Source organism: Notamacropus eugenii, chromosome 3 (genome assembly GCF_028372415.1).
Source record: "Notamacropus eugenii isolate mMacEug1 chromosome 3, mMacEug1.pri_v2, whole genome shotgun sequence".
Classification (NCBI taxonomy): domain Eukaryota; kingdom Metazoa; phylum Chordata; class Mammalia; order Diprotodontia; family Macropodidae; genus Notamacropus; species Notamacropus eugenii.
The window spans coordinates 5,133,582-5,160,463 of record NC_092874.1 but is presented as its reverse complement, the minus strand read 5'-3'; the positions used below and the strand labels follow the sequence as shown (position 1 = coordinate 5,160,463).

At 43.7% G+C, this 26,882-nt stretch overlaps 1 protein-coding gene across 1 annotated transcript in view; it reads left to right on the top strand.

Annotated features, from left to right (window-relative positions):
* Nucleotides 1-20,842, top strand: part of THSD7A (thrombospondin type 1 domain containing 7A) — a 357,822-nt gene extending 336,980 nt beyond the window's left edge. The window contains exons 21-28 of the mRNA XM_072650795.1: nt 294-439; nt 1,038-1,212; nt 4,209-4,382; nt 5,740-5,835; nt 9,461-9,543; nt 9,952-10,162; nt 13,800-13,887; nt 15,205-20,842. Of these exons, the coding sequence (XP_072506896.1) occupies nt 294-439; nt 1,038-1,212; nt 4,209-4,382; nt 5,740-5,835; nt 9,461-9,543; nt 9,952-10,162; nt 13,800-13,887; nt 15,205-15,289 (1,058 nt within the window). The 3' untranslated portion in view covers nt 15,290-20,842. The remainder of the gene's footprint in view (nt 1-293; nt 440-1,037; nt 1,213-4,208; nt 4,383-5,739; nt 5,836-9,460; nt 9,544-9,951; nt 10,163-13,799; nt 13,888-15,204) is intronic.
* The last annotated feature ends 6,040 nt before the right edge of the window (nt 20,843-26,882 follow it).

The window sequence follows — 26,882 nt, the reverse complement described above, 5'->3', positions numbered from 1 at the left end:
CAAGAGAGTCAGAGCATCCTGTTGGATAGAAAGCTAGACCTGGAATCAGAAAGAATTTGGTTCAAATACTGCTTCTGATAATTACTAGTTGTAGTCCATGGATACCTACTTAATAGCTCTGATCTTCTGTCTCCTCCCCTATAAATGGCAATTAAATATCTGTGGACCCCAGATCACAGGGCCAGCATGAGGCAGAAATGAGATCATGGGTTTAAAGGGTTTTGCTCACTTTAAATTATTACAGAAATGTTGATTAATTATCATTAAGTTACCTAACTTTATGTCTTTTGAAGGAAAAATGATCCGAAGGCGATCCGTAATTCAACCCTTCCAGGGAGATGGCAGACCTTGCCCTACACTGATAGAACAATTCAAACCTTGCCCAGTGAAGCCCTGTTATCGTTGGCAATATGGCCAGTGGTCAAACTGCAGAGTAGAGGTAAATGCCTGGAGGAGGTAGGATGGGAGTAGATGCATGTCATCTACAGGGACCTTGCAATTGGGAACTTGGCAGTATACAGGTGACACATTAGCAGTGGGGAAAAGTGGAAAGGGGGCTGGCTGCATTTAGAGGGACGACCCAAGTTCAAATCTTGTCTCTTCATCACTACCCTTATGACCTTGGGTTAGTCTTTACCTCTCTGGGCTTCAGTTTCCTCTTCTGTAAAATCAAGGGGTTGGATTGGCTTGCCTCTATGTTCCCTTTCAGCCCTAAACCTATGATCCTACGATATTAAGTGTTTGGCCTTAGAATAACCACTTAATTAACCCTAATGTTGAAATCCTCTTGTGTTGTAGCCATTCAAAGATTTGGAGATTCGTTTTAATGAAAATTAACTTGCCAGTATTTAGTAAGAAAATGAGGACTTAATCTGGACACTCTCCCTGGTGCTGAACCCAGAATAGCAGGTCATTCTCTCCATTCATTGCTTAGAATCCTACAGAAGAAGAGGACTTAAGACCATGGGACCAGTAAGGAAAGGTGTGAGGCTTTTTTTTCTTTTTCTTCTAATTCTTTCTTTCTTCCTCCCTTCTAGGATGCTCACTGTGGAGAAGGGACTAAAACCAGAAATGTATCTTGTGTAGTGAGCGATGGATCAGCAGAGGATCTAGGCAAGACTGTGGATGAGGAATTTTGTGCAGAAATAGACCCCATTGTGGATGGAAATAAGAAGACTGTGCTTGAGGAAACCTGCACGCAGCCTTGCCCTGGTAAGAAGGACAAGACAATTCTAGATGGATGGGCTTTAGGAGCTAGGACTGACTTCAGAGATCACCTGTTGTAATGGTCTCATTTTATGGATGAGAAACCTGGGATGTTGGGATAAGGTTAACATTAATTTAACAGATATATTTTTTTCCAATTGAAATAAGCTTGTCATTTTATTCATGATAGGCTATTCCTTTTTTCCTATAATGGATACTAGAGCCCATTATTCTGGGAGGCGATCTCCAGACCAGTGAAGACTTCCAAAGATCATTTCTGAATTCCCCTTCCCATAGTCTTCTTAATCAATAACACACCATGGCTTAATGTCTCTCTTTTGCGTTGCTTTTATTTTAATGTATTTTACTTTGTTTTTCAATTATCAAGTATTTATTTTTTCTCTCTACCAGCTCCACTTTACTGGAGGAGGGCAGAAAAAACCCTTATCACATGTAAGCATAGTCAAGAAAGACAAATTCCCACATTGCCCACATTCTAAGGTTCAGCTTGTTCTACATAGCTGACCATGATGGCAGCACAGGACATCCTTTCACCAACAGGCAACAAGGTGCAATCTCAGTCACCTTCATATAGGATCAGAGAGCATGAATCATCCATGTGCCCATAACTGAAGTAATGAAAGTGAGAGGGACACACATAGGTGAGCAAACCTTCAGGAAGCAGATACAGGCTGCCATCTGGCCTCCCCTGAAGTCTTTCCAGTTAGGCAAAACTGCCAAGAGCTTGGGTTCTGCTGGCCTGGGTAAACCCACATCCCAACGAGACATTAGAAGAAAGGTGGTCCTCAGTGGAGGGGAAGGATCCATATATGTGGGAGTATAGATAAAGGCACACACAAGCACTGTTGCTTTGAGTATTGTAAACAACAGAATCCTCCAGACACAGCTTCCTGGGCCATCCTGGACTCAACAGTACCCTTCAGAACTTGAGATAACCCAAATTGGAGGCAACATAGTACAGAAGAACACTAGTTCTGGAACCAGAGACCCTGGGTTCTAATCCTGCCTCCAATGCTTATGACCTATACTGACCCAAAGTCACTTAATATTCCTGAGCCTCAGTTTCCTCATGTGTAAAACAGACAGATTGGGCTAGAATGCCCTTCTATCTCTATATCTATGATACTAAGATTTTATAAAGAAAATCACATCCTTCAATATTAAGACCTCCTCATTTTGCCTCTAGCATGAGCACTCTGTGTAGGATAATCATTCAATACGCCTGAGAGGCTTGTAGAGGCTAACCTAGGGCATAATAATCCCTACTAACCCACCCCAAACCCCACACTGGGCTGGGTTCAAACAAAACAATGGAGCAAAAAAAGTGCATGGTAGCCTTGTGTGACCAACCACTGATCCTGTCAGCACTAAAACAGCCTTCCAGGCTGGGGCTCTTCAGTAGATCAGGCTAAGGAATACTCTTATCATTTCTGTCTGATTTCATTGAACAAATAGTATACATCCCCATTTCTGCTCTATCCGCACAACATATGAGCCTATCTTTCCCTAATCTTGGATAGTCAACTCAAGCTGATGTGAATGGCTACTGGAAGGGGTCTGAGTCTATTTGCTTTCCTTTGGATTGTACTTAACCCAACACCTCATAATGACAATATGATACAATACCATAGACCTCATGGGACATGGATAGATTGCTGGGCCTGGAGTCAGGAAGACATCTTCCTGAGTTCAAATGCAACCTCAAATACTTCCTAGCTGCATGACCCTGGGCAAGCACTTAAACCTGTTTGCCTCTGTTTCCTCATCTGCAAAATGAGCTGGAAGGAAATGGCATACCACTCCAGTATCACTGTCAAGAAAATCTCAAATCAGGTCACAAAGAGTTAGGCACAACTGAACAACAACAACAGACCTTAATTAAGTGTCTACTGTGCATAGAGCCCTAGGCTTAATGAACTTCATTTAGAATGATAATTGGGGAAGGTACAATGCAGTCACCACCATAGAGGAGTATCTGGGGAAATGATTTCACTTATATTCACTTTCTTCATCTGTAAATCAAAGGAAATTATATCTGCCCTTCCACTCTCTTGGGAGGGTTGTGAGGATCAAATGAAAAGACCTATATTAAAGAGCTTCCCGAACTCTGTAAATCAGTTTGCCAAAGTGGAAGAGATTCCCTTTTTTGATTAAGTGGCAATATAGCATGTAGTAGAGGGAGTATTGGGTGGGCTTGGTATTCAGAAGATACCAGAATTTACCCCAATGACTAAATTTGAGCTTCTCAAGGATAACTTTATAGTTTCTGATGCCAGTGACCTGGTTCTTGCCTGTTGGCATAATCTCCTTGATTTCTATAAACCACTCCACATAATTCAACCATTTGTACCATTCTTTGCTAATTACATTGAGTTCATATGGATGTCATTCATGGTAGGATTTTTTATTCCAGTCTTGGATAGCGTCCATTTCATAGACTCCATTCAGTATGTCCCACTTTTGGTTACATTGAATAATCTCAGTGGTGTAGACCTTCCATCCACTTTTGCTTTGGGTGGTGATGAGGATAATGTCACCGGTTATTCCCTGCTCTCATTTCAGTGCTCCACAATCCATAAATATATAAATATTTTACATCTATAATTCATCTTAAAAAACATTCCCTAAATTGAGAAAAGAAGGAATTAGGGGAATTACAGGATGAATGAGGAGTTATACTATATCCTCTCTGTCTCTTTCTCTATCTCTCTCTGACTCTTATCTCTGTCCTTCTTTATGTCTGTCCTGTCTTTCTCTCTGTATGTCTCTGTCTCTGTCTCTCTCTGTCTCTGTATCTCTGTCTGTCAGTCACTCTGTCTCTGTGTCTCTCTCTGTGTGCCTTTCTCTGTCTCTCTGTCTCTGCCTCTCTCTGTCTCTATCTCTCTGTCTCTGTCTCTCTCCCCTCCCCCATTAATCTGCCACAAACTTGCATCAATATATGTGTTGCTTTGTATATGTTCTGTAACCTTGTGTTTTGACAGGTGACTGTTATTTGAAAGAATGGTCAGCTTGGAGCCTGTGTCAATTAACCTGTGTTAATGGAGAAGATCTTGGCTTTGGAGGGATCCAGGTCCGATCTCGAGCTGTGATCATCCAAGAACTAGATAATCAACATCTTTGTCCAGAACAAATGTTAGAAACCAGAGCCTGTGATGGTGAGTGTTGACCTTAAGAAGGAATATTTCCCAACACAGCCCTTGTTCAACAACTGAACTGATTTAGATTAACTACAGTCCCTGCCCTCATGGAGTTCATAGCCGTAGACCTGGTGAGTGCTTAAAGAGAACATCACCCCTGCAGGCGAGAGGAGATACAAAGCACAGGGTACCAGCAGGGTGCATAAGGGAAACATCCCAGAGAGGGCAGCACTGATTTGGACTCTCCATAAGGCAGAATTTCTGAATCACTGGACCAACAAAATGGCAGACTAGATATTTTCCTCAGTTCTTACTAACTCAAAAATGTTCCCTAAAGAGTAATTATGCAGCATCTGTAGGGCAGACCAGCTGGATGAGCAGGACGGACACAAGAGCTCCAGAAGAGTCAAATCTCCATCAATTAACTGCTCATCATTACAGTTCTCAGTCTGCACCCCTCCCCCATTAGTCTCCCTGCTCTAGAAAGGATGTGACCATAAAACAAAGCAGGGGTTTGTGCTGAGGCCCATGCCAGACTGCTACTGCAGAGACTTTGACAACATGCCTTAAGGGGGTAGTGAAGAATTCAAATTCAGTACTTTCTTCAGGAAGCAACCCCTGAGTTAGAGATTCCCAAGGATGCAGAAAGGACCAAAACTAAGCTGGATTCAGTCATGTTTCACCAAAGGCTACTAAGGGGAAGGATTCATGCCTCTGAATACAAAATTCCCCAACATTAAAGAGACTGAGGCAGATTTTTAGCCTAGTCCTGAAACAGAAGGTTGAGGGAGTAAACACCAGCACAGAGGAAGAAGACAGAAGGTAAGTAATAGGGGACTCGATAGGATTTGTCCTTCCCTAAGAGTGGGCTATTTCTGCTGGCATCCGTTCTACCAGAATGGACAGAATGTAAATGTCCTGGAGACAAGGATAGTTTCATTCCTTTCTTTTCATCTCCAGCACTTGGCACAGTGCCTGCCACCTGGAAGATATTTAATGCATGTTTGTTGATTGACCAGTGCCTATGTATCTGTTTATACATTGCCTCATCCCAGTAGAAAGGAACCATCTTGAGGGCAGCGGCTCTGTTGTAGTTGGTGTTGGTGGCAGTGGTGGTGGCAGTGGTTTGGGTGTATGAATGCCCAGCATTAGCACAGTTCCAGACATAGAAGATGCTCAATAAAAGCTTAATGATTACTTGATGTATATTCTTTTCTGTGTACATCAATATTACCTCAGGTGAAGATAAGTTTCTTGAGAACAGGGACTTTTTCCCCTTGTCTCTGTGTCCCCAGCACCTAACATAGGGCCTGCCATAACAGGCATCTGATAAGTCTTGCTGAATGATACTGACTGCTTGATTTTGTCCTCCCAGATGGCCAATGCTATGAGTACAAATGGATGGCCAGTGCATGGAAGGGGTCTTCTCGGACAGTCTGGTGTCAAAGATCAGATGGTTTAAATGTAACAGGTAAAGCTCTCACTTTCCTGTGTCCCACCAGAAAGCAGACTCATAGGTCACAGGTTTCCCCAGTCCTCATGGAATGAATGGACTGGGCCCAACCAACACATGAGGATGGAAACCCATGGGTCTGTCTGTCCAAGTTAAGCCTGAGTGCCCTCAGATCCCTGGCCCCTTTTGTGGCACATCATTTTCTTCCTCATATTCATTATTCTGTTCTCCCTTATATGGTTGATAATTGGGATTTAATTAATTAATTAATTGAAAAATCCAATTAGGATTTAATTAATTGATTAAGTAAAAGGTAATTCTTCTTTGAGTTCTTTTTCAGAAAGTGATACTACATATTTTTAAGTTTACAGAGCTTTTACCCTGGACCTGTGATTTCATTGGTGTAGAGAGTTCCAGGGGTAGATGTTGCCTCTGCTGATTCACATGGCAGCTGCCTCCTCACTTTTATAGCTTTAAAGATGACTAAAGTTCAGAGAAGTTGAGGGAGTTGACCATGATTACATGGCAAATATGCATCTGCAAACTAGGTTTTCCTGACTCTGAGGTTGGCCTTTTATCTCTTACACATCCCATAAAGATATTTAGAAGAATAAAATGGGAAGGTATTAATGGAGAAAATGTTCACATGACCTATTTTCCCTAGAAATTCAGGAACCAGGTCAGTAAGGAGTTTACCCTGCCTGGGAGCCCAGCCCCAGAGCCCTCCAGACTTTCCAGGACTCTCAGATTCCAGTTGACAAGAATCTCTTCATCCTAGCCCAATCATATACTACTGGAGAGAAGAGCAGTCTGCTGGCCCCACTGGTCCCCTCTCCAGCATGAAAAACTCCTTGTTTCCTTCCCTGGAAGGTCAACAAGTTTCCAGGTTTCAACCTTGGACAGAGAAAGTTTTCCAGAGGGAAAGGAGTTGGCTGAATATTGGTGCCTCAACCACCCAGAGAGAGCTCCAGGGAGCATGGATGCAGTGTAGATGGAAGCCGTTATGCCTTGGTTCTCATGGATTATTTCTGCTAACATGAACATGACCCATTTTGTCACAGAGAACTCTTCCAGGGAACCATGCTGGCCACAAGTCATTTCCTGACTCCATTTTGAGGGAGATGTGGACTTCATTATGCCTTCTATTGACCTGATATGAAAGTTTTCCAGAGGGAAAGAGGGTTCCATGCCCTAGGATGAGGGGAGGCAAAGATTGGTGTCTTCCCGCAAAGTCTTGGCTCACTCAATATGCCAGGTCCTAGGGAAAGGCTTGCCCCCCAATGCCACCAGAGAATCACAGGAATGGAGGTGCATTTGCCTATCTCCTTACCTCGGCAAGACCAGAGCCTCAGAGAAGAAAGGGTCTTATTTTTAACTCTCCAGCACGGAATTGGTGGTATCTCATAGTCCATGCAATTGGCTGCTAAAGTCACTTTTTTTCAAAAGATAGACCCAAATCCTGCTGACTTGTTCTCCCTATAGGCCTAGCCCTAATCATGATGGAGGATGCAATCCCAAAATATAGACAGAAGCATGACTGAGAACCTGTGGGAATAAGAGGATTTCCCCTTCTGTTTTGTGAAAGTATCATGATCTAGATTGGCAATCCTTTTCTTGTATTCTTCCCTGATAATATGATGATCGATTAACTATGTACATAATGCACATATGGAAAAAGAATGGTGATTGGTGATGGCCCTTCACACCTGCTCAATCATAATTTGACTTCATCAGTAACCACCCACAGCCCAATGGTATCAGGCCAATAGAAGGCATAATCAAGTCCACATCTCCCTCAAATGGAGTCAGGAAATGACTTGTGGCCAGCATGGTTCCCCGGAAGAGTTCTCTGTGACAAAATGGGCCATGTTCATGTTAGCAGAAATAATCCATGAGAACCAAGGCATAACAGCTTCCATCTACACTGCATCCATGCTCCCTGGAGCTCTCTCTGGGTGGTTGAGGCACCAATATTCAGCCAACTCCTCCCTCCATTTTTTTTAGAAGGAACTCCATTTTATATGGGTAATGGACAAACACAGGTTTCCTAACCCCTGGTCCCAGTTTTTCTGGATAGTGATCCTTATAAGTCCTTGGAAGTATTGTTTTTGTTTTGCGTTTGGACTTAAAAATTCTAATGAACATCTAAATAGAAACTTCTAACCTCAACTGCCTAGTAATTACTGACAATAAAAAATTCATCAGCATGGGAACTTGGGCTCCAATGCTACTGGTAAGGAGGGTCCAGAGTCAACCTTCAAAGCAACTGGAAAGAATTATCATTATTCACAGTCAGTCATTAGTCAGTAAGCTTTTATTAAGGGGTGACTACATGCCAGCCTCTCGTGCTAAGCACTGAGGTTACAAAGAAAGGCAAAAAATAGTGTCCACCCTCAAGGAGCTCATAACTGAATGGAGAAGACAGCACATAAAAAGGCAACTAGTTAAGTTCAAGTTAAATGGAAAGTAGTCTCAGACAGAAGGTTCTAGTAACTGCTGGGGGAGAGGAGGCTGGGGAGGGGAGAAGACAGATGGAATTCTTTTTTACATCATGGCAATGCCAAAATCTAGACATCACAGGGAAGAGACTCCTTAGCATCTCCACCTGGTCAGTGTAATTACTTTATGACATCTGTTCTCATCACAAACTCCACCTGGTTATAAATCTGAAAGGGCATCCTCTGAGACTGCAGAAGAGGAAATAAGGCTGAGGTGGCGATTCTCCAGTGATTCTGAGTCAGGGACGCCCCCTGATTGCTGTGCTTCCTCTTTATGCTTCTGCCCCTCTCCAATGAATCCTGTTCTGCTTCTTCCCATGCCTAAATAAGCATCATGATTTTCCCAGCATGCAGTGGTCCTCATGATAGCCTGGAATTTGCACCTTTTGAGGGCAGATCCCTGTCAGTGAGATTTAATTCAGCCTAGTTCTGCTGACAATGATTAAGTACCCATAGTGCTCAGAGAAGGCACTGAATGAGGAGATAGGGACCCAGAAAGAAAATAAAGCATGTCCTACCTTTAAGAAGCCTACATTGTATTGGTGGGAAACAGTGTGTAGGTAGATAAACAGGTAAGAACTAGAAAACAATTCCAAGAGGAACATAGTGGTCACCACCAAGGAATTCAAATGGGCTTCCTGTAGGAGATGACTCCTAAGCTGGGTTTTGAGGAAAGTGAGGGATTCTGGGAGGCAGAAGTGAGGAGAAGATCACAGAACTACTGCAAGAGCAAAGAACAGATATGAGCCCCAGTCATGTGAGTCCTACGTCCAGGTGCCCTGACACCATAGACCCCAAACCTTTGAACAACCAGAGATACTATTGATGTTTTCTGATTAGAGGGGCCACATATGCACAAGTTTAGACTTGGGGATTTAGGATGGCATTACCTCATCCACAGTCTGTCTTCAAAACAGCTCTGAAGTAACTATGGCTGACTGCGGGGCAGATACTGGCTCATTACTTCAGGGCTAAGCCTCTTGCTCCAGCTCCCCTGAGTATGAGGGGCCCTGAGCCTGAACATCACCTCAACAGGGCTAGCTCAGCCTTTGTCAGTGATGAGCAACCACTGTCAATGGCCTGCAGCCATTGCTAGCTCTGGATAGGAGCTGCTGTGTGTCACCATCTGATTTTGTGTCCTACAGGGGGCTGCCTGGTGACACGCCAGCCTGAGGCTGACCGGTCATGTAACCCGCCCTGCAGCCAACCTCATTCCTACTGCAGTGAGGTAGGTGCCATCCCCTGGGAACAGCCTAGGCCTCACCTCTGCCTCTGCTTCCCAAACCCCTATCAGAGCATGTCTCACATATTCTCAGTCTTTCTTTTTAATAACTAGACTAAAGCATGAAAACATCCACATTTTATTTGCAGTTTTCTTTTCACTGCTTATGACGTCATCTCCAATACTCAGAGACTGTCCAAATGGGCACATTCTCTTGGATTAACTATAGGAAAGAGCAGTCCAGTCACTAATGTGTCCATTGTCTCCGTAATCAGCATGCGTCTTCAGACGGCTTTGACCTAGTGAAAGCAGATCTTGCATGAAAAGCAGTCTGGGGTATCTGTCCACTGTGCTCTTGTTTGCAGTCCCTGCCATCTGTGCATGCCCAGTGTAAAGCTCACTGTTCTCCTGCAGACTCGAGCCTGTGGTTGTGAAGAGGGGTACACAGAAGTGATGTCCTCTGATGGGACGCTGGAGCAATGCACCCTCATTCCCGTGGTGGTCATCCCCACTATCGAGGACAAAAATGGAGATGTGAAAACAAGCCGAGCCGTGCACCCCACCCAGCCCTCCGGTAACCCATCAGGACGGGGACGGACCTGGTTTCTGCAACCATTTGGGCCAGGTGAAGTGACAAGGCATTGGCAGCGAGCCAGAGTTCTGCCTATGGAGCCCTGAATGGGAAGTCTGAGGGCCAAGACTGCAATCCCATTTCCCCCAGTTATGGCCTGTGGTACCTCAGGCAAATCACATGGCATCTCTGGCGCACAGTCTCCTCATCTAAGACCTGAGGGAGTCAGACAAAATGTTCTTGCAGCTCCCTTCCAATTTTAAATTTTCTGATGAAAGAGACAGAGATGGAGACAGAAACAGTCAGGCAGAATGTACAGAGAGGGTTTCCTGAGGATGGGTACCTCCTAACAGGTAACCATCATTTCATACACCAGAGCTGATTTTCATCAGTATGGTTCTTACAGAGAACCTTCTTATACAACTTTCCCAGGAGCTGTTTTCTACCTGAGAGGACCAGAAGGATTTTTCCTTTAGGCTTTACTCCTTGCCTTATAATTGTTCATATTAAGCTATTGTTTAACAGTGGGAGGAATTCCTAATCAAAGATGGAGTTAAGGGAAGAAATATTGGTTGGCAAGAGAATCCATACTAGGCTCTTAGGCTAAGTCATTCTCAGGGCACATCACCAAGGAGCCAGTGAACAAAGGTTCAATAATTGGGTGCTCAAAACGTGTTCTTCCAGTGCTGGCATCAGAGCCAGAAGATGCCTCCATGCCTGAACCCTCATTCATGGAGACCCCTTGGTGCCCTGCCCTCCTATTCCTATAGCCCATGTTGACATTCAGTGCTTACCAGAAGCGTGGGCCACTTTGGGCTCTTCTAGTTGAGGGGTCCAGGAGTAATCTAATCCACTATTAACACTGTCCAAGAGACATCCCTCCACCTAGTCCATCTGCCATATGTTCAAGTGAGTTTAGTGACCAAATACAACTGTACTCACTCTTCTTTCTTCCCAGCTGCCTATTCCCACCATGTAAGTTTGAGCACAGAGGTAGCACTGGAAACTAGTCAGAGACCTGGTGGGAGCAATGGATAGGAGGTTTGGTCAGCAAGCACCCAATAGAAAACACAATTCCAGGAGCCCTCTGTAACTCCCCAGAACAGATGACATGATGAGAGATAAAATAAATGTTAGCACAGCTGAAAACCACTTGTTTTGACATTATATCAAAATGTCCTTCAATTTCTTTTGACTTCTACTTAAATATTCTTTTTCATATATTTTGAGGCTAAAGTATAACTGAATAAAAAAAAATAATATGAGCCTAGGTCCTAAACTGGAAAGGTGATATCCTAGAGAAAGATCACCACCTGCTTAATTTTCAGAAAACCTGAATAATTCAGCACCTGAAAACAGGGGGACCAACCTCCATTTGGGGATTTGCGGTCTTGACCAAGTATCCAAAAGGGTCTATTCAACACAAAACAGAGAAGGGAGTGTTGGTATTCTCCTTTACTTTCAATCGGAGGTTTGTTTTCTCTGAAGCGATCCTCCCTTATGGGGCTAGGATGGAGAGGAATAACAAGGCTTCAGAAAAATAGCGATATAACTTTGATCTCTTGGCTGGAAAGATCAGTGATTACATCTGCCAAGGAAGAGTGATAGCACAGAAGTTAACCTGCAAAATGACTATTTTTTTGCCCCAAGCTTAAATAACTTTTCTTACAACTGAATGTGAACAGTATCATTTAATAGCAAGTGAAATCCAAAGCTGAACTTCCCTCAGCTCTCTCTGTCTTGCTTTAGATTTCATCCAAATACCTAATACATCGTTGGTGGGTGAATCTGTCTAACACATGTAAATTCCCCCACTGGCATTTTAAAATTATAGACAGGAAGGAGAAATCTATAAAGCCTTGTAAAGAAGTGCAGAGCCAAAATTTGACATGTTTGGCAAATGAACCCGGGCATATATTCATCAACTGATCTCCATTAAATACACCGAAGACTTGTGATAATGGTGATCACAGACATTTCCCAAGTGATGTCTGCATATCAAGGCTCTTATGAGTTCAGAAGAAGTGACTTATTACTAATTAGAAAGAGAATGATTGACTTCTCTAGTACCAGAATAGTTTCTTGATGAGTGATCCTAGAATCACTACTTTATAGGATTTGAAAGGGACCAGCCTCAGTGGCCTTCTGAGGCAATCCCTTACTCCTGAAATAATCCTCACTACCATATCCCTCAGCAGTGACCACCTAGCCTCTGCTTGAGGGAGGGGAACCTATCCTCTGTGGGAACTGTAGGAACCTATCCACTTTCATGGCAGTCCATTCCATTTTAAGATGGCTCTCATCGGTAGGACGTTTTTTCTATCATTCCATGAGATTTCACCAAATCAAATAGAAGTCTTTTGACTCTAAGTGGTTAGAATTCAGTTGGTCCATTGCTTTAGTATATATATCTCTGCAGGTTCTTAGGAACATTTAGAATGAAGGTAGAAAAGAAATGAGAGGCACTAATAGCTGGAGAAAATGCTTGTAAATGCACTAAAATGAAGCCCTACTGATATAAGAAGACAACCTCAAAAGAAGTTTGCAGAAAATGCTACCATCTTGAACCATCCATCTTACAGTTCGACCCAATATATGAAAAGTCAGATGTGAAATGTCAGATATAGAATCAAAAAGAAAGAACTGACTTCTGAAGATCAGCCAATCCCATGTGCTTTTTCTTATTATGATGTGTGCACTTCTACCCAAAATACACCCCAACCAAATTTGTTCAACCCACACTAGATCTTCCTTTCTGTAATCTGTAGAAGGCTCCTCCACTATCTAGTACAGAATTTAAGAATTGGAAGAGACTTCACAGTTCATCTATTCAAACCTGTACCTGAAAGGAATCCCAATTTCCACTTGAAGATCTCCAGAGAGGATGTGCCCCCCCTCCCTCCCCAGCTCTCCAGGCAGCCCACTCCACTTTAGGATCTCTCTTGCTGCTACCAAAATTTTTATGCAATTGAGATGAAGTTGACCTTATTGCAATTTCTTTGCTATTGGAGACACTCTTTGGCAGAATGTGCTTAAACCTTTTGCCATATGAGAAATGGACAAAGCCATTAAACCACCCCTGGCACTCACTTTTCTTATCACTCACTACAACAAAGCAGGGGGTTCCATAAATAACGCCTATTGCTCATTTAGAATTTATCTATAACTCATAATTTAGAGATTCGGTGGAAAAAGTTGAAATCACCAAAAAGAAATTCAACTGCTGATGCCCTGTGGCTCCTGCTTGTGTCATGAAATGAGGAAATGCTGGAAAAGTCTTTTTTTCCTTCTCTGTCTGATCATCGCAGGAAATATCACAAGACTCATTGGCAGAAAGGAATAGGAAAGCATTTGATTAGAAAAGATGGGAACCAAGCAAACTTAGGGCACTTTTTTAATAACAAGAAGAAAGTCATCGATGTTGCCAGGATCTCATCTTGACTCAATCAGAGTTTTAGAAGATAGAGTGCCTGTGGTTGACATGGCAGTTGGCATGCCCACTTACCTGCTAGGACCTGGTCTAGACTAGAGAGTTTTCTGGAGATTGTGTAGTTTTTCCTTTATTAATCCTTATCTGTTTCCTGACAACAGTTTATTTTCAATTATCAAAATCTCTAGCTCCTCCTGAGTCTAGCTCAGGCCTGTCATATCCAAACTAATGGAAACTAATCACTAACATCCCTTCCTCTAGACGGGCGACTGAAGACCTGGGTGTATGGAGTGGCAGCTGGGGCTTTTGTCTTACTCATCTTTGTTGTGTCTATGATCTATCTAGCCTGGTGAGTGTCTGAATCTCCTGCCATCTCAGTAAATGGAGAAATCTTTCTCTTCCAGGGTGGAGGGAGCATGGGAGCATTTTAGAGCTACGCTGGAGTCAGGACCAACTCAAGATTACTCAGTCAGTTATTTAATGCTTACTTGGCAGTGCTCATGAGTTCAAATGAAAATGCTCATAGTTGTGGCACCTACATAGATTTCAAATTATCCTTCACTCTTGTTGAAGGTTTACATGTGAACTCTCTGTGACCTGGGATAATCATAATAAAAGCAGTGGGCAATTTATAGAGCGTTTAGCATTTGCAAGGGGCCCCACCACAGCAATAGGAGGTATTATTAACCCCATTTTACAGATAAGGAAGCTGAGGCTCAGGGAGGTTAAATGATTTTGCAGTGGGCACAAAGCTCATAAATCTGAGAGGCAGAATTTGAAGCCAGGTCTTCCTGAGTTGATCTGCTCACTAAACTATCTCCTGACTTGTGTTATTGCATTCCTCTATTTGTCTTGTGAGGCAGTGAATTCCAAGTCTCTCTTCAACTCTAGAACTGGAAATGTGTTATAGATTCAGAGAATCACAGAACCTTAGAGTTGAAAGGGGCATCTGAGGTCCTTGAGTCCAATCCACAATCCAATCCACCTACAACAAGAGGTCCTCCAAACTTTGTTTAAAGGTTTTTAGGAGATGAGCGACCACCTCCTGAGAAAACCTGTTCTCTTTGGGGATCATTCTAACAGAGAATTTTTCTTTGCATCAAATTTTTTCTTAAATATAATTAAAAGACCTGACTTCAAATTCTGGCTATGCTGCTTTCTATCTCTGTGACATCAACCAAGTCATTTCTCCTCTTGGAGTCCCTGTGTTAAATGAAGAAGTTGGACCAAATGTTTTTGAAGGCCCCTGTAAGCCCTAATCCAAAGATCCCATGTCCTTGCCAAACTCAGTATGTGACCAAAATTTCATGCTTTGGAATTGGTGATGAGTTTGGAATTAAGGCATTGGGTTTAAATTATATGAGAAGAAAGAATTTGATTTCAGAGCTACCCAGCCCTGCTCAAGCGACTTGTATGAACATGGACCAGCTTGGAAGGGAAGTACATAACAGAGGGCGTTACTCTCTCCATCAGCAGGAGAGGATATCACTTTTATCATCTGTAATTACTTGGCAGAAGGTGGCAGCCAAGCCAAAGATTGTATTTCAGCAAGTATGTAGTAGGCAGGCTTTTGGATTGGGAAGCCCTGTTTGCTCCCCAAAGTTCTGGTTAGTAATTAGAGATCAGATCTCTCCTGAAGTGTTTTTATTTTTCTGCCTTGTTACAGCAAAAAGCCAAAGAAACCCCAGAGAAGGCAAAACAACCGTCTGAAACCTTTGACCTTGGCTTATGATGGTGATGCAGATATGTGAGGTTTTATCGTGATTGGCAATGACCAACTTCTGCCTCCTGCCTTCAAAATGAGTGTCCAGAGGTCCTGAGAGCATTCAACTTGTGTGGATAAACATGCATTTTGACCTTTTCTTAAAAATGCATCCTAGAACAGAAGAGTGGATTTCCCAATGCCAATGGGGATGCTCACGATGGTAGTACTTCAAACTCATCCATCAGCATGGATAAATCTGGCAGATGGACTAATTGAAGAAACCTGATTCTGAGTGACTTCTGTCATCTTTTTTGCAAAAGCCACCACCTGGGTCCTGTTGTAAGAATGGTACTGGATGCCAAGCTTGATCTTCAGTGTTAAGCAACCCATTGTAACCTGTTAGCATGAAGAGTTTCTACCAAGCACATGCTATATTTGAGCATAATAACCTGTATAGCAACTCTGTTGAATCACACTATTACTCTGTCAGATTATATCCTTTTTAACAAGCCACTTAATGCTGGCAAAGCGAACACTCTAAACAGAGTGGATTAACCTATCGAGATAGCCAAGCACCTTGACAGTCGATACAGCACTTGTTGGCCCTCATTTCAGGAGACAGAGACTCAGTTTGAAGATGTCAGTCTTGTCCTGACTTGTCCCAAGTGTCAGTGCCAGTCAGCCATGCACATGCAGGTATCTGGAAAGATAGTGTCTTCAGAGTTAATATTTTGAGTGGCTTATTTCCAGAAAATGGATTCTCTTCAGTTGATCCAATAGGTTTCTACTTTTGCCAATTCTTCAACTTTCTGCCTGCATCTTTTTATTTTCTCTCTCTTTGGAAGGCACATTTTTGCACTATATTAGTGCAGCATGATATGCACTGGACGGCTCTGTCTAAACAGCCTCTTACCAAGGGATCAATCATCCAGGGATGATGGCGCCTAGAACTAGGAACATCATAGAAACATTAGCCAGGGAGCAAATGCACCCTGAAGAGAGTAGAGCTCCTTTGGGGCAGCAGTGAGGTGGAGCTAGCACACCTGACTCAAATCCATAGAAAATGGCCTCATCCTGGTGGCCATTGAATAATGAAGAATATGGTGGGGATTTCGTGTAGAATTTCCCCAGCTTACCTCTGAAGATGGAGTTCCCTTTGGCTGGTTTCTAATTGTACGTTGAAGGCTCTTTAAGACTAGATTTTTTATATTGTTATCTTTGTTTAAAAAAAAGAAAAAGAAAAGAAAAAGTGGCAGCCCTTTTCATTTTGAGTGAGCTGTGAATCTGAAGGAACATTTGCATCATTTTCTGAACTAAAAGAATTTTTAATTACTTGGTGATTTTCCTTCTTCAGTTTCTCTTCTCTGACACTTGGCTGCTGGAGATCCCAACATCTCCCCTTTGGTCTTTTCCACTGGTCCATTTGAGGGGAGCTTCCATCATAGTGATTCAGATAACACTAACATAAAAACAGATGTTGCATCTTCACTCAGTCATTAACCGCATGGATGGGGTTTCCTGGCTGACCTCCCTGAGTGCACCCTCTGGGTTCCTTTTATTCTCACCCTTATTCTACCACCCCTTTCTATGACGTGCTCAGTCAATGTTTGTCTCATTCCCTCTTCCATGATTCCATTCTCCTCACCGGATTCCTAAGTGGTTGGATGATGCACAAAGACAAGGCTTGGTGGGACTGGCCATCTCTAGGCTGTGGGAAGGTGGGCAGTGTTGGAGATGGGCGCTAATGAAGCAGTACCACTAGATAAATGGATCGGATCACTTCGGCTGAAAAGTTAGGTTTTTGGTGAACAAGCCAATCCATTCTACCCTAACGAAAAGCAACCAATCATGTTTCAGAGTGAATGCATGCTCTGGGCAACAAGGCATCTTTCCTTCTTCCTAGAGTTGGTCTCCCCCTAGTGGAAATCTAGAGTACTTGATAAAGACTGAGGATGAGCTGGGATGCCAGGCAGGGACATCTGCCTCTGTCTGTCCCTACAGTGGAATGATCTCTATTTACATCAGCAAATGTTATCAGTAGAATATGTTAATATTTTGTCTTCACTGTCCGCCACCGTAAGGTCTCATGAGAGATTTGATTTTTCTGAGTAAGTGGGTTTCATTTCTTTGAAGAGAGAAAAAAAGATGAAAAACACAAATCCATTTACTAGTTTTCTTTATCAGAAAGGCAGGCAAACATAAATAAAGTGATGTTATTACTCCAGGGCAGTGATCCTAAAAGTGTACTCTCAGAGAGGCTTCCAGAATGATTTGCAGTTTGGGTTCTGGCAGTACAAAAATGTGTTTCATTTATCCAGAATACACCAAAGGCGTAAGTTTTTTGGTTAACTGAATACTCTTCTAATAACAATAATGGCTGTCCTTTATCTAGCACTTTAAAGGTTTAAGAGCACTCAGCTCATTTGAGCCTCACAACCACCCTATGAAATAGGTCCTAGCATGTTTCCATTTTACAGATAAGGAACCTGGGGCTCCAGGAGTGAAAAGCACTTGCCCAGGGTCACATGGCTAGTAAGAGCCTGATGCAGAATTGGAGTCCAGGTCTTCCAGTTTCCAATTCCAATGCTAGACCATGATTCCTCTGATTCTGTGCCTGGCAGATTACTGTAGGTGATTTCTGTGTATCTTGGAAAGGAGGGCTTGGAAAGTAAGGTCATGTGATTTATGCCACTGGGTCTAAACATGCCATTCTGACTGCTTTCTGCTATGGAAAATTGCAGTGCTTTTGTTCATAAATTATCTAACTTATTTAGCATATGTTTTATAAATATTAGTCCATACACAAGCCTTATTTTTCCCAAAACTTTGGCTTGGTAAAACTGGATATGGCTTATGAACTTTTTGATATCTTTTTTCTATATTTTTCATATTTGTAACTATCTGTCCATATCTTATTTTCTCCTTTCAAAAAAATCCTCTTTTAGAGGTGTGCATGCTCTGTTTGGACCAATATTATCTGTATGTAGGACTACTTTTAAATCACTGGAATCTTACAGGAAGCACTGGCAGAAAAGCTGCCCAGATGATAAAAGGGTCTTTCTTTGTTGGCTCAGAAGGCTTTTTAAAATCATACAGAGCCTTAGGGAGATCCTATGGCCAAACTCGACTCTGAGAATCTGATGAAATTACAGTTTTGAATACTCCTCACAAAGGTGCCATCCAAAGTGTGTGGTACTTATGTAAAGAAAGGTGAATTCCCCTTGGTTGGGACTGAAACTGGGCAGGAGTTCCCAGCTGGGAACTCCTATTTGGATATTTCTCCTCGGGGTTTGGCTTGGTTGTATTTTGGATAAGTGGAAGTTTACTAGACTCTTATTTAGCACAGATCCTCTGTGTTTGGGGCCTGAATTTGTTCATTGAGTGCTACATTGGTTTTTCCTCTGAGGCCACCTCCTGGTTCACCTCCATTTGGTGATTCGGGATAAGGAGGAAAGGAGGAATGGGAAAGGGAAAACCCTGCTGGAGAGCCTCAAGGACCTTGAAGGACAGCCACTAGGCAATACAGAAAGGAGATTTTGATATTATTTAAAAACTGAACCTCAGCAGAACATTCTATGACCTCATTCCATGGTTTCAATAAAAACTCTTTAGAAGGAGAATCAAAATGATACAAGGGAATTCATTAATTGTGCATTGATAAGCAATCTGGGATAATGGTTAACAGTTTAGTAGAGCCAAGCCCCTCCCTCCAAATTCTGAAGTCCCTGAGGCCAATTCAATGTTGTTTTCACTCCATAAGTGAAGGGTCAGTATTCCTGCCTTTCCTTTCTTTCTAACAAAGCACAAGATTGAGACTTGCTGAGATATAGAAATTGTTGGGAATTTGGGATCACACGGATGTTTGGTCATTCAAATGGGAACTTGGTGGCTTGCTAGGACCCTCAAATTTGTTTTCCTAATCACCCCAACACTGTTCATTTTTTTAATGTTACATGTGCTTTGGAATGGTGAAAGTAAGATCACTGTGTTGTATTTTGTCACTCAGCCCTTGGGTTTTGGGGTCTCTGTGGGCTAACTTGGGACTTAGATCAGTTCCTTTAGGTCCCAGTAGCAAAGACCAAGCAGGAACCAAGGTTCAGGAATTCCATTTTGGTCATGCCTCCCTTCATCCTTAACTTTTCACAACAACTCTCTTTGTCCTTTTCCCCACTACCCCCTTCTCCCCCACTTCTAGGCCACCTAAGTCACCATTCAATTAGATCAGGACGTGATCCTGAGGTAACCTTAATTTTCCAATTTGTACTTCACACCTTTCTCCAGAACAAACATAGCTTGGATTCTAAGCTTGGATTCTAGTCGTATGTCTAATTCTGACTACCTGTATGACTTTGAAAAAGGCATATAATATTCCTGGACCTCAGTTTCCACTTCTGTAAAATAAGGGGGTTAGACTACATGGTCTGTGTATTGCCTTGTAGCTCAGTATCTGTAGACCTATATACATTTTTCCAATGAGTTTCAAGAAAGGTAAACAAGAAAGAAAATCTGACCAGGCTGAAGTGAGGGGAGGGAGGGAGAGAGGGAGGGAGAAAGGCAGACAAGAGATACAAAGAGAAAGAAAGACTTTGTGTGTGTCACAATGACTGAACTCCTTTCTTTCCAATCAATATTGGTCATAATCTCCTCCATCCACCACTTTCTACTATGTTACAAAAGACAAATCCTTTACCACAAAAGATACCATGCACTAAACCATCAGGGGTACCAGGCACCTGAACTCCTCTGGAAAGGACAGTGACCCCAAGATGTTTTAGAGAGAGCCTGGGTTCTAGAATGACTCAGCCATGTGTAATCTAGAGCTACATCCAGGAAAGCTTCAAATGGGCGTAGCAACTCCTCATCAGGTCGGGGGATGCTTAAAGTCCAGCCCCGTGGTTTGGGGATTCTATAAATTCACAGCTTTACCTCTGGGGGCAGCCCCTCTCTAGCTCCTGAGCTCAAGACTTTTGGTTTTCAAGAGGGAGCCTGGGCAGGCTGAGCACCCGTGATCAAACCCCTGTCTACCACTTAGGAAACCACCCTTAGGCTTTTCCATGCCGTGCTTTGTCATTCCTTTCCAATCCCTGCTTCCTCCGCCTGCTTCTCTTCTGTGCCCACCAGTCACTACTATAATAAAGAAGCGATGTGACCCTTACCCCCTCCCCCCATTCTGGGGCCCCCTCAGCCATCAGAAGCGATCCACTGAATCCATGGCTAATCCCATGTAAAATAGGCCTTGATCAAAAAAGCTGAAGTCTCTGTAAATTGTGACCCAGAAGGCCTCATTCTGCCTAATTCAATTTACTTGAATATTTATTTTGCAGATGGAGACAGCTGTCTAAGCCTTTTGTCGATGTTGATTTGCTAAATTGTGCAATTGCATTCTTTTTGTTACATTGTATCCATTCCTTTTTAAGGCACAAAATGTTTCTGTCCCATGGCTGCAGATTGCTCAGCTTGTCTTGTCCCTAAGCTTTATTCAGGTATTCAAAAGGCATGTGAAGATGTAAGAGGCAGTTTTACATTTTCATATGGATAATTTGTAAATAAATGTATTTGTTGACAAATAGAAACTTGGAAACCATTTTCATTAAAATTATCTCCATGTCTGTGTTTTATTCCTGGAAGCTGGGAGTAGGAATCCATAGGGAAATCCATGATCAAGACCCCAGACCCTGGCACTTCCATGTTCTCTGCCTTCTTCCTCCACACTCCACTATCAAAGGTGAAAAATTTCTGGCTGATAGGCCCTCCAGACTCCCCCCACCCCTGGCTGCCCATGTGCCATCCCCCCAGGCAGAGTAAGGAGCATCGTGGACAGAGTAAGAATTCAAGTCCTCCCCGACTCCGTAAGTCTCCCATAATAAGCCTCCCTTCCAGGGGACCAGAGCCCCCCAGATCTCAAATTCCACAGGATTTGGGGGTTGGAGGGCCATTCAGATGTGTTTCTATGCACAGGCCTCTAGCTCCCTCACACCTGGCTCTCTAAGCAAGGCGTCTCTTGTGTGAGGAAGGACCACTGCCCCACTATTCCTGCCCCCAGATCCTCTCTGTACTCATTGAATCCAAATGACCTCTTCTTGGTGCTGAGTCTGCAGGGCAGGATGACGTCACAACAGCAGTGACGGACATCAGCAAAAACTTCAGGTTTGGAAAAGACTTAAACCTGCATGAGCTGCACAACAACCCTGGAAGTAAGCGATGCAGCTGCTATATTCTCATCCCATTTTACAGATGAGGAAACTAAACCTCAAGAAGAACTTAGGTAGTTTGCCTAGCTACAGGATTTTAACTGAGGTCCTCCACACTCCCTTCCACTGCACTACAGCTCATCTCTCTCCATTTTACAGATGGGGAAAATGATCCTGAGGGATGTTCAATGACTTGTCCATGGGAACACAGCCAGGAAGCAATTTGCAAGAGGATTTGAACCGGACCTGGCTTAGCAGGTCTCTGGAAACTCCTTTGAGGATAAGTCCTCTTTTGAAAGGAGTTACAGAGATTCCTGCCACAGCCTCAAACCCAGCTAAAGTAGACACTGTTATCTGACCCTCTTGGCAGCCTCAAACCCCCAGCCCAAATTCTCTTTGGAAGCTGGGCCTTAGGAGCAGTTTCTGCTGGGGGACAGTGGTCACAGTCTTGTCCCCAACAGAAACAGAAAAGCATTTTTGTCAATAAGTCATTTGAATGATTTCAGGCTTGTCCTTGGTGGGGAGATGGTGAGGACTTCCCCTTATCCTCACTGCAGGGGGATGGCATAGACCTGTTCTCATCTCTACAATTCCCTCCCTTTGCACTTGGTCAGGAAAGGTCATCTCACCTAGGAGCCAAAGGTGGGCATGCTGGAGAAGAGAGGGCCCTGGGACAGGGAAGGAAGAAAAGTAAGATCGTGAGGCAGAGGAGGAAGTCTTCACAGAATCTCTGGAACCCAGAGCTAGAAGGGCCCTCAAAGGATCCCCAGGCCAGTTTTATCACAAGAGGTGACACCGACATGACCAATTCAAGCAATCCATCAACAAGGATTTATTGCCCATTAATAGACAGGAGTTGTTCTAGGTGCTGAGGATCCCAACATAAAAAAGAAGAAAAAATAACCCTTATGCATAAGCAGCATGCCTTCTTATGAGGGAGATAAAAAGAACATGTGAAATATACACAGAAAAGTAATAAATGCAGATACACGCAAAGGAGGGTCAATATCAGGCAGTAGGGAGGAAGGGCATGAGCAGCTGGGGAAACTGGGAAGGGCATCACTCCAAATGTGGAGCTGGAGCTGGAGCTGGATCCCAAGGAAGAGAGGAGTCCAAAGAAAGGGCAGGGGGCATTCCTGGCACTGGGAATGATCCCTGAACAGCCACAGAGTCTATGCCTTTGGAAACAGAGCCTGCAACAAACCTCCCCCCCGCCCCCGAGGGCCCATCTAGTCTCTGCCTGAAGAACCAAAGTTGGCTCTTGTGAGGAGAACTCCACATGCTCCCCAGAAATGCTATCCCACTTTGGGACATTTCCCCTTGTTCAGAAATGTTTCTGTATATCATGCCCTTCCCCCCATACCCCTGCTTGTAGTTCTTCCCTCTGGGACAAGCAGAATAAGCAAATTCTCTTGTCACATGACAACCTCTGAATTACTTGAACATAGCTCTTGTATTTCCCTAGTCTCTTCTCTGAGCTAAACAGAATTGGCTCCTTCAACCAGTCTTTATATCCCATGGACTCCTGGACCCTCCTGCCCTGATCACCTTCCTCTAGATGCTCTACACCTTGATAAAGTTTTCAAGTCAGCAATCATATTAAAAGCACCTACTACGTGCAAGAAAACCAGATATAGAAAGTTGAGATGAATGCCAGCTCTGTCCTCAGGAAGTTTACGGTCCAGGAAGGGAATAAGCTTTTAGCATTCATGACTCTGGTTCCACGTGCTAATTAACAGTGTGCATTGGTCAAGAAAACAAGTCAACAAGAATTCACTTATTTCTTACTATGTGGCAAGTATGGTGCCAATTACGGAGGACACAAAGACAGGCAAAAATAGCCTCTGCCCTTGAGGAGCTCACAATCCAATGGGAGGAGGGAAGAGTCAACATGCAAAAACTGTGTATAAACAAGGGATAAGTCAAGGATGATGTCAGAGGGCTCCCATTAACATTCAGAAGGACAGTAAAAGGCTTCTTGTTCAAGGTGGGGTTCCATCTGAGTCTTGAAGGAATTCAGGGAAGCCAAGAAAAGAAGGTCAGGTGGGAGAGACTTCCTGCCATGGGCAGCAGGCAAGCAAAGGCATGGTTTCAGGAAACAGGGTGTCAAACGAGAGAGACAGCAAGGTCAGGGTCGCTGGTCCTGGAGCATGTGGAAGAAAGTAACATATGAGAATGCTGAAAGGTGGGAGGAAGCCAGTTTGCAAAGGGCTTTGGAAGCCAAACAGGATTTTGCACTTGATCCTATGAGTGACAGGGATCCACTGCAGTCTATTGACATGGAGGGATGACATGGTCAGACCCATGCTTTAGGAAAGTCATTTTGGCAGCTGAGTGGAGAAGGTACTGAAGTGTGGACAGCTAGGAAGTGGCTGAGGCAGGATTAGAACTCAGGAAGCTGAGTCTTCCTGACTCCAGGCAGAGATCTATCAACTGTGCTGCCCTCTAGTGGCCCTTTCATTAATTACTTACTATTCTTTCATCGAAATCCCTCTAAGCTGGCTGGGAGCAGTAGCTCTGCGCCACCTTGTGACCAAGACCAAGAACTGCATCTCCCAAAACCAAATTAGACATTTTATTTCAAAAACAAACTACTAAATGCTTGCTCCGTACAAAGTGGGCTGGAAATACAGTCTCAGACGTCTTGGAGCTGACGTTCTCCTGGAGAGATAAAATATGAACAAGGATAAATAAAGATGAAGTATGTGCAAAATATTGTCTTGTACTTTGGTAATCAATATTTGTTAAGTACCTGTTATGTGCTATTCTCTGCTATTACTGGGATACAAATATGAGAAGAAAAGAGAGTTCTCGGCCTTGCGGAGTTTACAATATGGGAAGGAAGGTCACTGTACAAAAGGAAGCTGATGGGGAGAGAAGGGGAAGGTGCCCTGGAGTTGGGGCATGCTGGAGAAGTCCAGAGGACAGCTGGGCTATGCCAATCATATTGGTGCAGGGACCATCCACTGAGGAAGATTCCCTCCCCCAATGTAGACTGACACCTGCTCTGCAATGGTGGTGAAAGCACCAGAGATCACCGGTCAGATATGAGGCTTAAACCCACTCCCCCGGACTCTCAGGCCCACCCTTGATCCATGGCCCCTCCCCAAAGGGAAGAAGCTAAGTCAATGCAAAGTCTATCAAGAAAGAGGAAGCACTAACAACTGTGAAGATGAGGAAGGGCTGGGCTCTGAAGGGAAGCTAGGAAGTCTGTGACAGACTGCTTTCAGGGCATGGAGGGGAACAGCCTTGCAAAGGCATGGATAGGAGATGAACTGTGTGTGAGAAAGCAATAGGGCCAGGGGGACTGGATGGGAGAGTACGTGAATGGGAGTCACTGGTAATGGTTCTAGAAAGGTAGGCTGGAGTCTGATTGTGAAGGACATAAGCTGCCAAATAGGGCATTTTTCTTCTATTCATATTTTTGTTCTAGTAGTCATTGGAGTTGACTGAGGAGGAGAATGGCACCTAGATCTAGACTTGAAGAAAAGCGTGTTGGCAGCTGTAGTGAGGATATGTGGAAGAAGGGAGAAATGAGGCAGGAGGACCACATAGGAGGACCAAATAGGGCACCAAATAGCTGCAATATTCTAAGCAAGAGAGAGCTGATGGGGGCCTGAACTAGGGGCCTGCCCTGTTTCCACTTTCTCGACGTGTCCTGTTTAAATTCAGTTCTTGCGAGGGCAGCTAGATGGCACAGTGCATGGAGTACCAGCCCTGAAATCAGGAGAACCTGAGTTCAAATCTGGCCTCAGACACTTGACCCTTACTAGCACTGTGATCCTGGGCAAGTCACTTAACCTCAATTGCCTCCAAAAAAATTGATTCTTGTGGCATAAAGACCAACCAGAGGGTTATTACAAAAGTCCATGGGTGAGGCAAAGAGGACTTTTCTGGGGGCTGGCCGTGTCAGAGGAGAGAAGAGGACATATATGTGTATGTTATATGCATCGTATTACATGATACTATACATTATGTAAGTATTCTATATTAGTATATAATATACACGTTCTATTATATATATATATATATATATGAATTGTAGCAATGATGAAATGAACAGGACTTGGCAATATATTACATATGGGGGGTGGTAAGTGAAAGTGAGGAGTCAGCACTGTGATCCTGGGCAATTGGGTGGTATCCTGGACAGTAATAGGGAAGTTGGTAAGAAGGGAAGGTTTAGTGAAAAGATAATGAGTTCATCAAATCCTGAATACTGGAAAAGATGAAACAGATGGCAAGAGTCAATGGCGGAGGGATTGTGGGATGACACACATGCCCATGCGTTGTTGGTAGAGCTGTGAATTAGCACAACCATTGTGGAAATCAATTTAGAATTATGCAAACAAAGTGACTAAAATGTCCCTACCCTTGGATCCAGAGATTCCATTATTGATTTTATACCCAGGGAAGCCAAGCCACTGATAAGAAGAAAGTTCCCATATACACTAAAATATTTATAGCAGCAGCAGCAGCCTCTGCCGTTATCCCCTTTCCTCCCCTCCCTTCCTTCTCCTCAGTCTCCAGTTAAGGGTGGTGGTTGTTTCCCTAGAGCTTTATACCATTGAGGAGGGTATGATTTGGTTAATCTTGATTCATCGACATAAAGAATGTGTTTCCCACTGTTTTTCTGGGTGTGGTTATACCCTGACTTCCCAGGGTGCCAAGATATATGTGTGGGGAAGGGGTGGAGGAGTGGGGCAAGTGAGCCAGGAAGTTTTATGTTTCAGAATACGCATAAATCACAAACCTCACTCCTGGTTTGATGGCCAAGGAGAGCACCTAGTGACATAATTTACCAGCTGTTTTATTCAGTATGTTTCATTGGGGAACTGCCGAGGAAGGGAACCTGGGGCTTTCTTTCTGTCTGCCCCCTGAGACCATGAACCTACCTTCATTTCCACTGGTTGTGATATGGTCCCCTGGTAGTAGACAATTAATTCAGTGGGTGAGGGGAGACAAAGGAGAGGACGAGAGAAGGAAGTTCCACCTCCAAGAGCCCAGGGGGTGGAGGCAGGACAGTCTATAGGATTTCCACCTTGCCCCTCTCTGACTGGGAGGTCAAGAAGTGAGGAGGACACTGCCCCTGGAATGCCCTCCATCTCCCCCACCACCTCTTAGAACTGACTTCCTTCAAGACTCAGCTCAAGTTGTGCAGATGTGATGTATGTGGACTTTCTTGATCCCCCCAGCTACAATTACCTGCTTTGTATTTACTTGTCTATATTCTCCATGTGAGACATATTATCACCCCCTCCAACACCACCCCATAAAATGTAAGCACTCTGAGGCTGGGGAGCAAATATTAATAACTAATATGACCAGGAAAAACTTCCTGGAGGAAGTGACCCAAGACAAGAGGCTGCTGAGAGCAGGACCTCGTCTTATCTGATCTTTGCCTCACTTTCCCCTCCTCCTCCTCACCCAGAAGCGACCCAGTAGGGT